The sequence below is a fragment of the Lupinus angustifolius genome, chromosome LG03 (assembly GCF_001865875.1).
Source record: "Lupinus angustifolius cultivar Tanjil chromosome LG03, LupAngTanjil_v1.0, whole genome shotgun sequence".
Lineage (NCBI taxonomy): Eukaryota > Viridiplantae > Streptophyta > Magnoliopsida > Fabales > Fabaceae > Lupinus > Lupinus angustifolius.
The window spans coordinates 3,007,023-3,024,130 of NC_032011.1; the positions used below are offsets into that span (position 1 = coordinate 3,007,023).

General features: G+C 31.7%; 1 protein-coding gene across 1 annotated transcript; it reads left to right on the forward strand.

Moving 5' to 3' along the window:
* On the forward strand, positions 9,347–16,853 carry LOC109343094 (protein argonaute 1-like). Its single transcript, XM_019581232.1, has 22 exons — positions 9,347–9,504; positions 10,675–11,395; positions 11,477–11,685; positions 11,778–11,927; positions 12,020–12,153; positions 12,266–12,375; positions 12,774–12,880; positions 12,959–13,097; positions 13,184–13,300; positions 13,473–13,580; positions 13,676–13,747; positions 14,328–14,450; positions 14,533–14,692; positions 14,782–15,041; positions 15,130–15,272; positions 15,402–15,464; positions 15,541–15,604; positions 15,701–15,836; positions 15,925–15,998; positions 16,080–16,174; positions 16,282–16,313; positions 16,423–16,853. The coding sequence occupies exons 2-22, from the start codon at positions 10,685–10,687 to the stop codon at positions 16,641–16,643; spliced, it is 3,228 nt and encodes a 1,075-aa protein (XP_019436777.1). The 5' UTR covers positions 9,347–9,504; positions 10,675–10,684; the 3' UTR covers positions 16,644–16,853.

Sequence of the window (17,108 nt, forward strand, 5' to 3'; positions counted from 1 at the left end):
TTGTCTAAGTTCTTTGACTCCATTATCACGGTTACCTTTGGTTGCCATTTCCTATCAAGACAACGCAAAACTTTGTTAGACAAATCAGCATTAGTAAAAGTTTTATCAAGGGAGACCAAATGATTTACAACATGAGTACAATGTTTTTGCATATTACATATAGATTCATTAGGAAGCATGTGAAATAACTCATAGTCATGCGTAAGCGCATTTAGTCTAGTGCGCTTAACTTCACTCGTGCCTTCGTGGGTAACTCGTAAAGTATCCAACATTTCTTTTGCATAAAGGCACTGCGAGACTCTAAAGAATTCATCATAAAATAAGGTCGAAGTAATAATGTTCTTGGCCTTAAGGTCATGTTGGACCTTTCTTTTCTCAATATCCGTCCATAAGCCTTTAGGCTTTTCTTTAAAGTCGCCATCCACCATATGAAGTGGAATGTATGGACCATTGACAACAAAATCCCAAATTTCCGTGTCTATTGGCTTAATATAGATTCTCATGTGAACCTTCCATTAGGCATAACCTTCGCCACTGAATATGGGAGGGCGGTTAATGGATGCGCCATCACCGCCAAATGGGTTATTAGAGCCCATATATAGTCCCTCTCGGATCACGCGGATGTGGTTGAGCTAGCACGTCGTACTAACTATGATACCACTTGTTAGGTATCAGTGGCAGAATACACCTAGAAGGGGGGTTGAATAGGTGTGGCGGAGCTCAAGTTCCACTTTTCTGGTTTTTACACACTTGCTGAAACATGCCCAGTTAATCGATTAAGCACTGTTCATAATCGATTAACCAGTAACAGAACCAGAATGATCGGAACAATAACTTGCACAGTTATTAACAAACACACAAACAGATATACAACAAATACTTTTGTGCAAGATTGAAGTGACATTGAAGTGACATTTTAACTCACTATATTTGAAATATGAGATAATTATTTAGCAAGTGAACCAACTTTCATTTACCATAATTATGAATTTGTTAAACTTATTTATGAATATGTTTCTATTTTTATATAATCACAAGTATCCTCATAATGTATCTTCTATACATACTATTTTATGTGACTATTTTTGCTGTCAATAAGCAACAACCACAATTTTAAAAAGTAAATTAAAATATCTAATGACATGACTATTTCTTATTGGTGATAAAAATAATGAAATAAAATAGTGGGCATAAAACATTTATATTCGTATCCTCAACATGATATAAACATATTTTAGTTAAGAACATCCAAAATATAATGAAAATTACTTTCAAATTGAGTTTTTAACCGTATATAAAAAATGAATAAAAACTATTGTTTAAGTGGATATAGACATCTACTATCATAATCAAAACCACTTCTCATCTTTTGTGTTGAAAAATAATAAAATAGATGGAAAAGGGGAGGAAACTCATTAAAATCAATTAGCAAATTTGAGAAAATATTAAAATATTTAAAAGAACATGTCTCATATTGGTGAAGTTTATAAGAATGAGACTGCAACTAAGAGGGATGGTGAATTAGTTGACTTAAAATTAAGGTAACTTTTTCTGCAAAAAGTAAGAGTTAACGTGCAGCGGATAATATTGCAGAAAATAAACAAGAATAAATCAAAGAGGTAAGAGAGAAGAGATTACACAAGGATTTTATATTGGTTCACCTTCTTGTCCACCGAAGGCTACGTCCAGTACTCTTGCAGCACAAGAGATTTTACACTAAATATTATGAGCTGTAATTACAATATCTCACCCCGAGATCTCTATGTACCTTACACACTCACTAATACTTATACCCTTGGAAAACACCTTTCCAAGTAAATCTATTCTCTTTCTATTCACACCCCGTGAAAGAAAGTTATTACAATGAATGAAGAATTTGAATGATGACTTTGGATTTCCTTTACAAGTATGAAATATAATAACACTTGCAATTCAATCAACTCTTTTGTATACTTAGTAATAATGCTCTTTAACTTTACTAAACTTTGAAACACTTTACTTCAAGCAACTCAGAAAAATAGTTTTGAAAGTTTGAGTTCAAGTTGCTTTAGAAGTGCAGAAAATTATTTCAGAAAAGTGTAGGAAAGTTGTGAGAAAAGTGTGAAAGAGTTGTTCAAAGAGTTGTTTTCATTGTGAGTTCTAATGCCTTTAAATAGGCTTTCCAATCACCCATTGTGCCTTTATGAAAGAGTAGAAATTGTTTGGAATGAAGACATTTCGTTTGGGATGAAAACTCTTGAGTTTCAAATATGAAAAACTGATGTAACAACTCTCAGTAATCGATTACAACATTGAGTAATCGATTATTCAAATGTTCTGTCCAACAGTGAATTTAAAATTCACTTACAGTAATCGATTACAGCAATTTGAGTAACATGTTACTCAATTTTAATAACACTGGTAATCTGTTACTCAAATACAGTAATAAATTACTCTGATCAGTTTTAAGTTGGATAACTGATTCTCACTCATTTAATTTGTTACTTAGATGAAGTAACCTGTTACACACTATTTTTGAAAATTGTTTTAAGTATTTTAAAGTGTTTCAACTTTCTTTAAAAATAGTTTGAGCATTACTACTTTGTATATTTAGGAGTTTTATGATAGAAGTACCTATAAAGACTTAATCTAATTATCTTGGAGCTTTAATCTTCTTTGTCTTCATAAGTATTCTTCATTTTCTTCTTTTTGGTGATGTTGGTGTCTTCATCAAAACTTTGTCAAGGTGAGGAGCAAAGATCTTCTTCACAAAGTTATGTGACTCATTTAGATAATGTGTGTTTCTTTTTTGTATGTTTCACACGCTTCATAATTATTAATTGAATAAAAATGTTTTATAATTTTACATACTTTTATATAATTATGGTTTTTTGAAGTTTAAGTCAATTTTGTATACGGTGCTAACAATCGTTTCATAGTGGATTATTCACTAACGAAGTTCACACATTGAAGTGGCATTTGAACTCGCGATATTTGAAATGTGAAATACTTTTTTTTACCAATTGAACCAACTTTCATCGACCATAATTATGAATTTGTAAAAGTTATTTGTGAATATGTTTATATTTTTATATAATCACAAGTGTCCTCGTAATATATCTTCTATACCTTCTATTTTATGTTACTATTTTTGCTCTCAATAAGAAACAATCACAATGTTAAAAAGTAAATTAAAATATTTAATAACATGATTGTTTTATAGGTGACAAAATAATGACATAAAATAGTGGATATAAAACATTTCTATTCATATTTTGAATATGACATAAACATATTTTAGTTAAGAATATCCATTATATGACGAGAATAACTTTTAAATTGAGTTTTTATCCATATAAAAAAAAATTGAATGAGAACTCTTGTTTAAGTGGATAGACATCTACTATCACATCCAACCACTTCTTTATCTTCTGTTTTGAAAAGTAATAAAATAGATGGAAAATTTGAGGAAACTCACTAAAATCAAGTAGAAAAAATTAGAAAGAATTAAATATTTAAAAGAATGTGTCTCATATTGGCGAAGTCTCATTTAAATAATGAGTGTATATTTCACCGCTTCATAAATATTAATTGAATAAAAATATTTTACATTTTTACCTACTTTTATATAATTATGTTTTTTGAAGGGAAAATATTATATCCTCCTACACACAAGAAGATGATATATTTTACACGGAGATACTTTATTTATTAATGATTGGTTTACAAGTAACATGTGTTACTTACTTGTTTGTGGGTGGAAAGATTAGTATGAGGATATAACATTACTCTTTTTGAAGTTTTAGTCATATATATATAGAGTGCTCACCACCATATGATAACGGGTTATTGATTGACGAGGTTCTTACATTGAAGTGACATTTGAACTCACCACGTTTGAAATGTGAGATAATATTTTACTAAGTAAACCAACTTTCATCCACCATAATTATGAAATTATAAAACTTATTTATGAATATGTTTCTATTTTTAGATAATCAAAAGTATCCACATAATATATATTCCATACCTACTATTTTATGTTAACTATATTGACATGATTGTATCTTAGTAGTGAAAAAATAATGAATTAAAATAGTGGATATATAAAACATTTCTTTCAAACAAGTTATATAATAATATAACTTACAAAACATGAACAGATACAATTTCCATCAAGTTGTGCCAAGAGTTTCCCCATCATATACTCAAAAACAGAGTCATATTATAAATTAGATTTCATCTCTCAAACAAGTTATATCTAGGGAAAGTGCATAAAACCATATAAATATTGTGCTTTTTGAAAATAGCTATTTTGAACTATTTTTCTTCTTGATTATTCCTTTAACTTTGTAAGTTGGTAAAATTGATTTCTCTATAAATATATTGTTAAATTACTAATAGACAAACAAGAAAATAACTTCTCGTCTTTTCTGTTGAAAAGAAATAAAATAGATGGAAAAAAGGAGGAAACTCATTAAAATCAATTAGCAAATTTCAGAAAATACTAAATATTTAAGAAAACGTGTCTCATATTGGCGAAGTTATGTGATAGATAACGAGGGTTGCTTTTAAGCATGTTTCACGCGCTTTATAATTATTAATTGAATAAAAATGTTTTATATTTTTACATGCTTTATATAATTATGGTCCTTTGAAGTTTAAGTCAAATGTGTATAGAGTGCTTATAATCATGTGATAACGTTTTATTCACTAACGAGGTTCTCAAATTGAAGTGACATTTGAACTCACAATATTTGAAATGTGAGATAGTTTTTTATCAAGTGAACCAACTTTCGTTGACCATAATTATGAATTTGTAAAAGTTATTTATGAATATGTTTCTCGTTTTATATAATCATAAGTATCCTCATAATATATCTTATATACCTACTATTTTTGCTCTCAATAAGAAATAGTCACAATGTTAAAAAGTAAATTAAAATATTTAATGATGTGATTGTTTCTTATTGGTGACAAAATAATGACATAAAATAGTGGAAATAAAACATTTCTATTCATATTTTGAACATGACATAAACATATTTTAGTTAAGAACATCCATAATAGAATGAGAATAACTTTTAAATTGAGTTTTTATCCATATATGAAAATTGAATCAGAACAAACATCTACTATCATAACCAACCACTTCTTATCTTCTATTTTGAAAAGTAATAAAATAGATGGAAAAAAAGGAGGAAATTCACTAAAATCAATTAGCAAGATTTAGAAAATATTAAATATGTAAAAGAACGTGTCTAATATTGGCGAAGTCTCATTTAAATAATGAGTGTATGTTTCACGCGCTTTATAAGTATTAATTGATTAAAAATATTTTACATTTTTACCTACTTTTATATAATTATGTTTTTTTGAATGGAAAATGATATATCATCCTACTCACAAGAAGATGACATATGTCACAAGATGATACTTTATTTATTAATGGTTGGTTTACAAGTAACATGTGTCATTTACTTGTGAATAGGAGGATATAACATTACTCCTTTTGAAGTTTTAGTCATATATGTATTTAGGAAAAGTTATATTTAGATAAAGTGCATAAAACCATATAAATTTTGTACTTTTCTTAAATAGTTATTTTGAACTATTTTTCTTCTTAATTACTCCTTTATAAGTTATTGAAATTAGTTTCTTAATTACTCCAATAAAGAAATAATTTCTCGTCTTTTCTGTTGAAAAGTAATAATATGGATGGAAAAACGGAGGAAACTCATTAAAATCAATTAGCAAATTTCAGAAAATATTAAATATTTAAAAGAACGTGTCTCGTATTGGCGAAGTTATATGACTTATTTAGATAATGAGTGTTCCTTTTTAGGTATGTTTCACGGGCTTCATAATTATTAATTGAATAAAAATGTTTTATATTTTTACATAATTTTATATAATTATGGTTTTTTTAAGTTATAGTCAATTTTGTATAGAGTGCTTACAATCGTGTGATAGTGAGTTATTCACTAACGATGTTTACACATTGAAGTGACATCTGAACTCAATGTATTTGAAATGTAAGATAGTTTTTTACTAAGTGAACCAACTTTCATTATCATAATTATGAATTTGTAAAACTTATTTATGAGTATGTTTCTAGTTTTATATAATCACAAGTATCCTTATAATATATCTTCTATACCAACTATTTTTGTTCTCGATAAGAAATAGTCACAATGTTAAAAAGTAAATTAAAATATTTATTGATGTGACTGTTTCTTGTTGGTGACAAAATAATGACATACAATAGTGAAAAAAAAAATTTCTATTCATATTTTGAACATGACATAAACATATTTTAGTTAAGAACATCCATAATACAATGAGAATAACTTTTAAATTGAGTTTTTATCCATATATGAAAATTGAATCAGAACAAACATCTACTATCAAAACCAACCACTTCTTATCTTCTATTTTGAAAAGTAATAAAATAGATGGAAAAAAGAAGGAAACTCACTAAAATCAATAAGCAAGATTTGGCAAATATTAAATATTTAAAAGAACGTGTCTCATATTGGGGAAGTCTCATTTAAATAATTAGTGTATGTTTCACGCGCTTCATAAGTATTAATTGAATAAAAATATTTTACATTTTTACCTACTTTTATATAATTATGTTTTTTGAATTGAAAATGGTATATCCTCCTACTCACAAGAAGATGACATATGTCACAAGGAGATACTTTATTTATTAATATGAATTACAAGTAACATGTGTCACTTACTTGTGAATAAGAGGATATAACATTACTCTTTTTAAAGTTTTAGTCATATATGTATAGAGTGCTTAAAATCGTGTGATAGTAGGTTATTCACTAACGAGGTTCTCACATTGAAGTGACATTTGAACTCACTATATTTGAAATGTAAGATAGTTTTTTACTGAGTGAACTAACTTTCATTACCATAATTATGAATTTGTAAAACTTATTTATGAATATGTTTCTCGTTTTATATAATCTCAAGTATCCTCATAATATATCTTCTGTACCTACTATATTTGCTCTCGATAAGAAATAGTCACAATGTTAAAAAGTAAATTAAAATATTTAATGATGTGATTGTTTCTTATTGGTGACAAAATAATGACATAAAATAATGGAAATAAAATATTTCTATTCATATTTTGAACATGACATAAATATATTTTAGTTAAGAACATCCATAATACAATGAGAATAACTTTTAAATTGATTTTTTATCCATATATGAAAATTGAATCAAACATCTACTATCATAACCAACCACTTCTTATCTTCTATTTTGAAAAGTAATAAAATAGATGGAAAAAAAAGGAGGAAACTCACTAAAATCAATTAGCAAGATTTAGCAAATATTAACTATTTAAAAGAACGTGTCTAATATTGGCGAAGTCTCATTTAAATAATGAGTGTATGTTTCACGCGCTTTATAAGTATTAATTGAATAAAAATATTTTACATTTTTACCTACTTTTATATAATTATATTTTTTAATGGAAAATGGTATATCCTCCTACTCACAAGAATATGACATATATTATAATGAGATAAGTAACATGTGTCACTCAGTTGTGGATATATAAGAGAATATAACATTACTCTTTTTAAAGTTTTAGTCATATATGTATAGAATGCTCATTGACGAGGTTCTTACATTGAAGTGACATTTGAACTCACTATATTTGAAATGTGAAATAATATTTTACCAATTAAATAAACCAACTTTCATCCCCCACAATTATGAATTTGTAAAACTTATTTATGATATGTTTCTATTTTTAGATAATTACAAGTATTCTCATAATATATATTCTATACCTACTATTTTATGTTACTATTTTTTACTACTGATAAGAAATAATCACAATGTTGAAAAATAAATTAAATGTTACTATTTTTACTACCGATAAAAAATAATCACAATGTTAAAAAGTAAATTAAAATATATATTGACATGATTGTATGTTACTCGTGAAAAATTAATGACTTAAAATAGAGGATATATATAAAACATTTCTATCAAACAAGTTATATACTAATATGACTTACAAAACAAAAACACATACAATTTCCATCACGTTGTCCCATGAGTTTCTCCATCATATACTAAAAAACAGAGTCATATTATAAATTAGATTTCCTCTCTCAAACAAATTATATTTAGGGAAAGTGCATAAAACCATATAAATTTTGTGCTTTTTATAAATAGTGATTTTGAACTATTTTTCTTCTTTATTACTCCTTTAACTTTATAAGTTGGTGAAATTGATTTCTCTATAGATACATTATTAAATTACTTATAGACCAACAAAAATTAAATGCAATCAGATTCACAATAGTAACAATACAACAATGTATGTTAGTTAGTTTTGATATCCAAATTTTCCCCCACCAAAATACAAAATTGATTAAGAAGAAATGATAAGTAAATTTAAGAATTATAAGTAATTAATAAAATAATATTACTGTATAAAATAAAATTAATTAATAATGTTCTAATAGTCCAAACTAAAAATGCATAAATTATAATTTTTAATTGCCATTAATTTAACATTATTTTTATATTGAGATTGATTTCACCAAGATGTTTAAGGGGTTATTAAAAACAAAATTTTGTTTATAGTGATTACTTACAAAATATATATAATTTATGGTGTTTTTATACAATACAAAAAACAATATATATTAATAAATAAATAGTATTTGAAACTCCACTGGGCTTGAAAGTATTGAATATTCAATTAGTAATATTTATTATTATTAAATAAGGCTTGAACCTAGTAACTATTACAACTTTAATCATCCAACCTATTAAATAAATATTAAATTCATTAATCACAGAGAAATTCATAAATTGATTACTCACCCATTTCATGTTTAAAATTATACATATAATTTAATAAATATTAAGTAATTTAACAATTTTATACAACTTTATTAAAATGATAAGTTCATTTAAATTAAAAGTAAATGAAGAATGATTTGTTAGAAGAGCAATGATAAATTAAAGTATAATTAGAAACTAAAACATAAATGGAAATTTAATTTCTAAAATGTCAAGCAATTTGAAAAAAAACATAAAAAGTTAAAGAGAACAAATGTATGTCTTAACAAAGTATAAATTTTATATACTCGTTATATCATTTATTATTAATATTTAATTATCTTTAACTCTATAAAAAAAAGTAATATAAATGAATGAATCGATAGATATTACATTAAAAGACATGTTAAGAGTATGTGGGGGAATGGTGGAGGATATGTTGGGCAGGGACATAATGGTCATTATAATAGGACTTCCTCATCTTTATAACCTCCCACTCTCTTACACATCACATCCTTTCTCTTGTCTTCTTATATTTTTCACTTTCATCTCTTTCCCTTTCACTTCTCTCTCTCTCTCTGCTCTCAAATCCTAGTGAGAGAAACACTTTCTCTCTCTTCATTCTTTTTCCTTCAACTCCTCTCTTATTCTCACTTCCAACAGCTACAACAGATTATTCCCTTTTCTCTCTCTTTTAAGGTAGAAAAAATGATAACTTTCTCGTTCTAAAGTTTTTGGTTTTCTTCTGATTATGGTTTTTTGTCTTTGTGCTTCGTTTTTTTGTGTGGGTTTTTTATGGTTTGGTTTTTAAGATCTAGCGTCTTTGTGTGAACTGTTATAAACGTCTCTGTGAGTGGTTTTCACTCTGATCTGTTTTCTGGGTTTGACGATTTTCTTCCGATTATTGTGTTCTTTTGTCGTTTTCTGGTGTCCAGGTTTTGTAGCTTTTTAGTGGTTCTATGAGTTGAAATACTTTTGTGGTTTCAGATCGGAAGTTCTTATTTATGTTTTTTGGTGTTTTTGATTTTTGGTTTCAGTATTTTTAACATGGTTTTTGTTGCTACTTTTGGGTTTTTATTACAATGTGTGTGAAGATTGTAAGTGATTTTGATTTGAATTTTGATTCTTTGCTTATGATAAACGTTTTTTTACATTTTTTTTTACCTCAAGCGTTTTCTTTCTCCGGGTTTAGTATGGAGTAAAGACTTTATGTTTCTCCTACGTTGTAAAGTTGTAAAGTCTTTTCAAAAATTTATTTTTTTGGTATTTTTGAACTATGATTTGTGCTTTTCTGTTTATTTCCTTCTGAGCTTTTTGTTCTGTGAATCTATTGGTCATTTTTTAACTGAGATACACTTCAGCAGTGGTATCTTTACCACTTCATTTTTTATTTCTAAAAAATTGTTATGGTAAATGTTGTGCTTCATTTAAAACATATTTATTGAGTGTATCCTTTGATATTTTTTATATATATGTTTTTTGGGTAGTAATGTTTTTCCATTTCAGTACATGTGTGTGTAGTCATCTTGAATATATTTTGATTAAGAAAATATGTTGTTTAAGTGTACACATGTTGCTTATATTCGAACTTGGAAGTACTAACAAAGCGCTGGTATAGTGGTGGTGTGAGAGACAGCCATACAACACGAAAGTGATTAGTTCCTTATCTATAAGGTGATGAATATCTTTGGAAGTACCAAACAAAGCTTATGTTCAAAGTGATTTCACTATTGATGTTGGTTTCACCATATATTTCTTTTCATTTTTATTAATTTGCTTTGGAAGTGTTGAAAATAGTGTGTAGTTTAATGTGTAGGAGTTATTAATCACATACATAGTAATGTTTCTCTTTTTATTATGTGTGTACAGTATCTTCATCATGGTGAGGAAGAGGAGAACTGAAGCACCTTCTGGGGGTGAAAGCTCCGAGTCTCAACAACGTCCTGCTGCAGAAAGGAGTGCCCCACCCCCTCAACAATATGCCCCACCAGCTGGAGGGGCAGGTGGACCCCAAGGAGGACGTGGGGGTTATGCATCTCAAGGAGGACGTGGAAGTGGTTATGGTGGTAACGGGCGTGGTCGTGGAATGCCCCAACAACAATATGGTGGTCCCCCTGACTATCAACAAGGTAGAGGAAGGGGAGGGCCTCCTCAGCAAGGAGGCCGTGGTCGTGGTGAATATGGTGGTGGTGGATATGGTGGTGGTGGCCGTGGTGGTGGTATGGGAATTGGCCGTGGCACAGGACCTGGACCTTCATATGGTGGCCCATCCAGGCCACCTTACCCCGAGCTGCACCAAGCAACCCCAGTGCCATACCAAGCTGGGGTAACTCCTCAGCCTACACCAGCTGAGGTCGGATCTTCTTCGCAGGCACCTGAACAATTACCAGTGGAACAACAAATGGAGCAGTTGTCCGTTCAATCAGAAGTGTCTGATGTTCCTGCTCCAGCCCCTGTTGGTCCACCTGCCAGCAAATCATCTATTAGGTTTCCCCTTCGTCCTGGAAAGGGTACCTATGGCCATAAATGTATTGTCAAGGCCAATCACTTCTTTGCCGAGCTGCCTAATAAAGATTTGCATCAATATGATGTAAGTTAAGTTCCATTTTTAATGGTTACTGAAAATTTCTAATGATTTCACTCACTCTTATAGCGGCTCTTGTTTCTATAGGTCACAATTATTCCCGAAGTAACTTCAAGAGGTGTGAACAGAGCTGTGATGGAGCAACTCGTGAAGCTGTATCGTGAATCTCATCTAGGAAAGAGACTCCCTGCTTATGATGGCCGCAAGAGCCTGTATACTGCTGGTCCACTTCCTTTTGTGTCAAAGGAGTTTCGAGTCTCTCTTATTGATGAAGATGACGGAACAGGAGCACAGAGGTTTACTTCATTCATGTTCATTACCAACTGTTCATTAATATTTGATTTCAGCCTTGTTTACATGTTAATCTTGTGTTTATATTTCAATATAGGAGAGAAAGGGAGTTCAGGGTTGTGATAAAAATGGCTGCACGGGCAGACCTTCATCATTTAGGTCTCTTTCTGCAAGGGAAGCAAACTGATGCCCCTCAGGAAGCTCTGCAAGTCCTTGACATTGTCCTGCGTGAACTCCCGACTACCAGGTTCTTGGCATAGCCCTTTTGGTTCCTGTTTATTACACTCGTGGTTCCTATTGCCGTACCTGGTTTTGCTAACTGGATTGGTGATGTTGTAGGTATTGTCCTGTAGGAAGATCATTTTATTCCCCTGATCTTGGTAGAAGGCAGTCATTAGGTGAGGGTTTGGAAAGTTGGCGTGGTTTCTATCAAAGTATCCGCCCCACTCAGATGGGACTGTCTCTGAACATTGGTATGTGACAGCATACTATTTGTTTGTATACCTCTTTCATTTTCCTTGACTCAATTTAATTTCTTCCAAGTCCATTTTGTTTTATAATAACTTTGAACTTATGGATGTGCAGATATGTCCTCCACTGCATTTATTGAGCCGTTGCCAGTAATTGACTTCGTAACTCAACTGCTGAACAGGGATCTCACTCAACGACCACTGTCTGACTCTGATCGTGTGAAGGTTAGATTTTGATGATGTTCCTCTCTTGATAATATGTACATGCTTATAAATATTTTGATGGTGTCCTTTCTTGACAATATGTACATGCTTAAATTATACACACACACTCTCTCTCACACTCACCAAGTAATCTTTTATTTGCATTTGGCAGAATCAAATAAATTTTATCTAAAGTTGGTGTATTACTCATTTGAACATTTGTGCACTTATAATTAAAGCTTTAAGATACTCTTATTTTGCTGTCAATACATGTAGTAAGTTTTCATTTGCATTGTAGCATCGAATAATCTTTCATTTTATTCTGTTGAAAACATGGGAGTTGCTATTTTGCTTTTCATTTCTACATTGGTTTTAGAGAAAGGAGAAGTTTATTCCATCCTTTTGTTTCTGAACTACAGATCAAAAAAGCACTCAGGGGTATAAAAGTTGAAGTAACACATCGTGGAAACATGAGAAGAAAATACCGTATCTCTGGCCTTACTTCACAGGCTACAAGAGAGTTGACGTGAGTAGTGTAAAATATGTTTTATTAATTCAACTTAGAGATTCTGCTCTGCTGAATTTGTGTTCTCAATAATTTTAGATTCCCTGTGGATGAAAGGGGAACGATGAAATCTGTTGTGGAGTATTTCTTTGAGACTTATGGTTTTATCATAAAACATCCCCAATGGCCTTGTTTGCAAGTAGGCAATACACAGAGACCAAACTATTTGCCAATGGAGGTACATGTTCTCATAGGCTCTTCAGCTTTTCGTGCTACAATGTCGATGTTCCTATGCTAATTGGTTATCTGGATTCTGGAATGTAGGTTTGCAAGATTGTAGAAGGTCAAAGGTACTCGAAGAGGTTGAATGAGAGGCAGATTACTGCTTTGCTAAAAGTCACATGCCAGCGTCCTGTTGAGAGGGAGCGTGATATTATGCAGGTCCTCTGAATGTTTTCAAGCTCCCTGTTACATGCATTTTTCATTTTTTGATATATACGATCTATTCATGTTTTTATATTTAGTTTCATAAGTTGTCGTTTGTGTGCTCTTGATCATCAATTGTAAGTTTATCTAGCCTTTCACCCGTATTCATTATGTGTTCTCTTTTCAGACTGTATATCACAATGCCTACCATGAGGACCCATATGCCAAAGAGTTTGGAATTAAAATTAGTGAAAAACTTGCTCAGGTTGAAGCCCGCATTCTCCCTCCTCCTCGGGTAATTTTCCCCCTTTGTCCAGCTTTATATTAATTTCATTTATTTGTAAATATGAATTTGTACAGCATGGTAAATAACATTTTGTTTCCCTTCAGCTCAAATATCATGATACAGGCAGAGAAAAAGATTGCTTGCCTCAGGTTGGCCAATGGAATATGATGAATAAGGTGATTTTTTAATGAATACATAGACAATAAATAACATTGTTCATTTTATGTCATTTCCCTTGTCTGAGTATTCATTTGATTACAATAACTGTATAATGTTTTATTGCACTAAATCCTAGGCTTTAATTTTATTTTACCTGAGTTTTTGGGATTGGTGAATAGATTTTGGGTTTTTTACCCTATTAGTTGCCATTGTGCATCAGAAATGAAAACTGTTTAGTTTCTCTACCATTGCTTTTTTATCCCGCAAAGTTATTAGTTACATGACAATGCTGATTATTTTATCTTCTCTTACAAAAATTAGTTGCTGTAGTGTTAATTAGTTGTATATTTTGGGTAAACATTATAAATACTTCAAGATAATTGTACACATATACACAAAACACATACATAAGAACACATGCATAAGTTGTCTATCTCTTGAAAGAGTATAGACAGTATTTCGCTCATGATATGTTGTTGACTACAATTTTTTACTCTGATTATTATGTTTTAAATTTGTGATGCCTTGAAGGTTAACTGTTGTCCTACTTGCTGATTAAATCTGAAATTATCTTTTTTGCTTTTCATGACTTAATAGAAAATGGTCAATGGGGGAACAGTCAATCACTGGTTCTGCATAAATTTTGCATGGAATGTTCAAGATAGTGTTGCCCGGGGCTTTTGTTTTGAACTTGCCCAGATGTGTCAGATATCTGGCATGGTATGAATACTTCATATCTCTGTACACTTTTTTTTGTATACCATTTTCTACAGTATTTGATATTTCTGTTGAATGTAATTAGGCATTCAATCTAGATCCAGTAGTTCCCGCACTCAGTGCTCGCCCTGACCAAGTGGAGAAGGTTCTGAAAAATAGGCATTCTGATGCTAAGAACAGACTGCAGGGACAGGATCTTGATCTGCTCATTGTTATTTTGCCTGATAATAATGGCTCTCTTTATGGTATTGATACGTCGACTAGTCTTATGTTCTTCCCCCCTTCATGGTGAAGAATGAAAATGTCTCTTAGCATGTTTTGATTTGTTATGCAGGTGACCTCAAACGTATATGTGAGACAGATCTTGGGGTTGTTTCCCAATGCTGTTTAACGAAGCACGTATTTAAAATGAACAAGCAGTACCTTGCAAATGTTGCTTTGAAAATTAATGTAAAGGTTGGAGGAAGGAACACCGTGCTTGTTGATGCGCTTTCACGACGCATTCCCTTGGTTAGTGACAGGCCCACAATTATTTTTGGAGCTGATGTGACTCATCCACATCCTGGAGAGGATTCCAGTCCTTCTATTGCAGCTGTATGTTTCTGAACTTGCATTAGGTCCAACCATTTCAAGTTTGAAGTATTTAATTCTTGTTTTTTAATTATGTATGTCGGAACCGTAGGTTGTTGCTTCTCAAGATTGGCCTGAAGTTACCAAGTATGCTGGTCTGGTTTGTGCCCAAGCTCATAGGCAAGAGCTTATCCAGGACCTATATAAGCAGTGGCAAGATCCTGTCAGAGGGACTGTAACTGGAGGAATGATCAAGTATGCTCTGTCTACTTCTTCCATCATATGTGAGCTCATTAATGCACATGTTTGGGTCCCTTGCTTGTTGGGCCAAAACTTGCATTAGTTTTAGTTTTCTAGTTTATCTTATTTTATTATTTTTTGCAGGGAACTCCTCATATCTTTCCGGAGGGCTACTGGGCAGAAGCCAACCCGAATCATATTTTACAGGTATTGTTATGTGTTTGATGTTTGTGTTCATGATGATTTATTTTAGATATTGATGTTTGTAACATAATATTTGTAGGGATGGTGTTAGCGAGGGTCAGTTTTACCAAGTTTTATTGTTTGAGCTTGATGCTATTCGAAAGGTGAATTAACACTGTTCTGCTTGCTTTTATTTACGAAATCATGTGTATGATCTGGGTTGCTAATACTTTTTCGATCTTGCTTTTGCTTACTTTCAGGCTTGTGCATCCCTTGAGCCTAACTATCAGCCACCTGTGACCTTTGTGGTGGTTCAGAAGCGCCATCATACAAGGCTCTTCGCAAACAACCATAATGACAGGGGTTCTATAGATAGGAGTGGGAATATATTACCTGGTACTCATTCTATAGTTTATGGTTTGTTTACTTTTACTACCTTTCTTCACTAGCCTGCTGCATTTGAAACTACTTGGAAACCTTGCAGGAACCGTGGTAGACTCCAAAATCTGTCATCCCACGGAATTTGACTTCTATCTCTGCAGTCATGCGGGACTACAGGTGAATTTTTTTGCCTTTCTTATTTTCTCTTTTGCCAGAAAATAATAATCATTTAATTGATTATGTTTGAAAATATTACAGGGTACCAGCCGGCCTGCTCATTACCATGTTCTGTGGGACGAGAACAATTTTTCTGCTGATGGTTTGCAGACTCTGACCAACAATCTGTGCTACACGTTAGTATTTGTGTTGTGCTGTTTTCCCTATGTTTTTGCTTGTTTGCTGTTGCTTCCTCTGATTTTTCCACTACATACCTGTGATGATTTTCTGTTTTTGTTTGTAGTTATGCAAGGTGTACACGGTCTGTTTCAATTGGTGAGTCTTTTTTTTCAGAAAAACAGATGAATATGATAAATTGTTTGGATTTATCTGCATTTATGTTGCTATTTGTAGCTGACAAATTGTGTTGTGCTCTTCTTTGCAGTGCCTCCTGCCTATTATGCTCACCTTGCTGCATTTCGAGCTCGGTTCTACATGGAACCCGAGACTTCCGACAGTGGGTCAATGGCAAGCGGTGCTTATGCTGCAAATCGTGGAATGGCTGGGAGTGCCACTCGTAGCACTCGGGCACCTGGTCTCAATGCTGCTGTGAGGCCTCTTCCTGCTTTGAGGGATAATGTGAAGAAGGTCATGTTTTACTGCTAAGATGTTAGCAGCGGTGTTTCAAATAAGGAGTTTGCCTTGTTGCATACTTGGGTTCTTGTTTTGTTTAAGTTGCTTTTGAAAACATCTTTAGATGTTGCATGGTGTGTTATTCCATTGCTCTTTTTTATTTTCCTGAAAACATGGTATTGTGAGTGGTACTTGTGTTATGGTTGAGAATGTTGTGGTTTTTAGTTGGGTTATATCTTGTGACTTGCCTGATATTTTGAGATGGAGGTGTTGTGGACCATTGCCCTCCAATTTCTATGTTGGATAGTTATATCTATCACATATTATTATGAATGCTCTTTCTAAATGTTGAGATTTTCTTTTCGTTAATCTTAGTTGGTCTAGTGGTGTAAGGTCCTACTAAAAGGTCAAATGTTCGATTCCTGAGTGCGACATTTGTTGGGAGATATATGTACCTCGAAAAAGATTAGTTCTTTACCTAGAAAAGGGTGAGGAAAT

What these genes read in the sequence shown, in the direction of transcription:
- LOC109343094 (XM_019581232.1), top strand. Translation starts at nt 10,685, where the DNA reads ATGGTGAGGAAGAGGAGAACTGAAGCACCTTCTGGGGGTGAAAGCTCC. An exon ending in CAAACTATTTGCCAATGGAG is followed by an intron (nt 13,098 to 13,183) that starts GTACATGTTCTC and finishes TCTGGAATGTAG; the next exon opens with GTTTGCAAGATTGTAGAAGG. An exon ending in GGGAGCGTGATATTATGCAG is followed by an intron (nt 13,301 to 13,472) that starts GTCCTCTGAATG and finishes TTCTCTTTTCAG; the next exon opens with ACTGTATATCACAATGCCTA.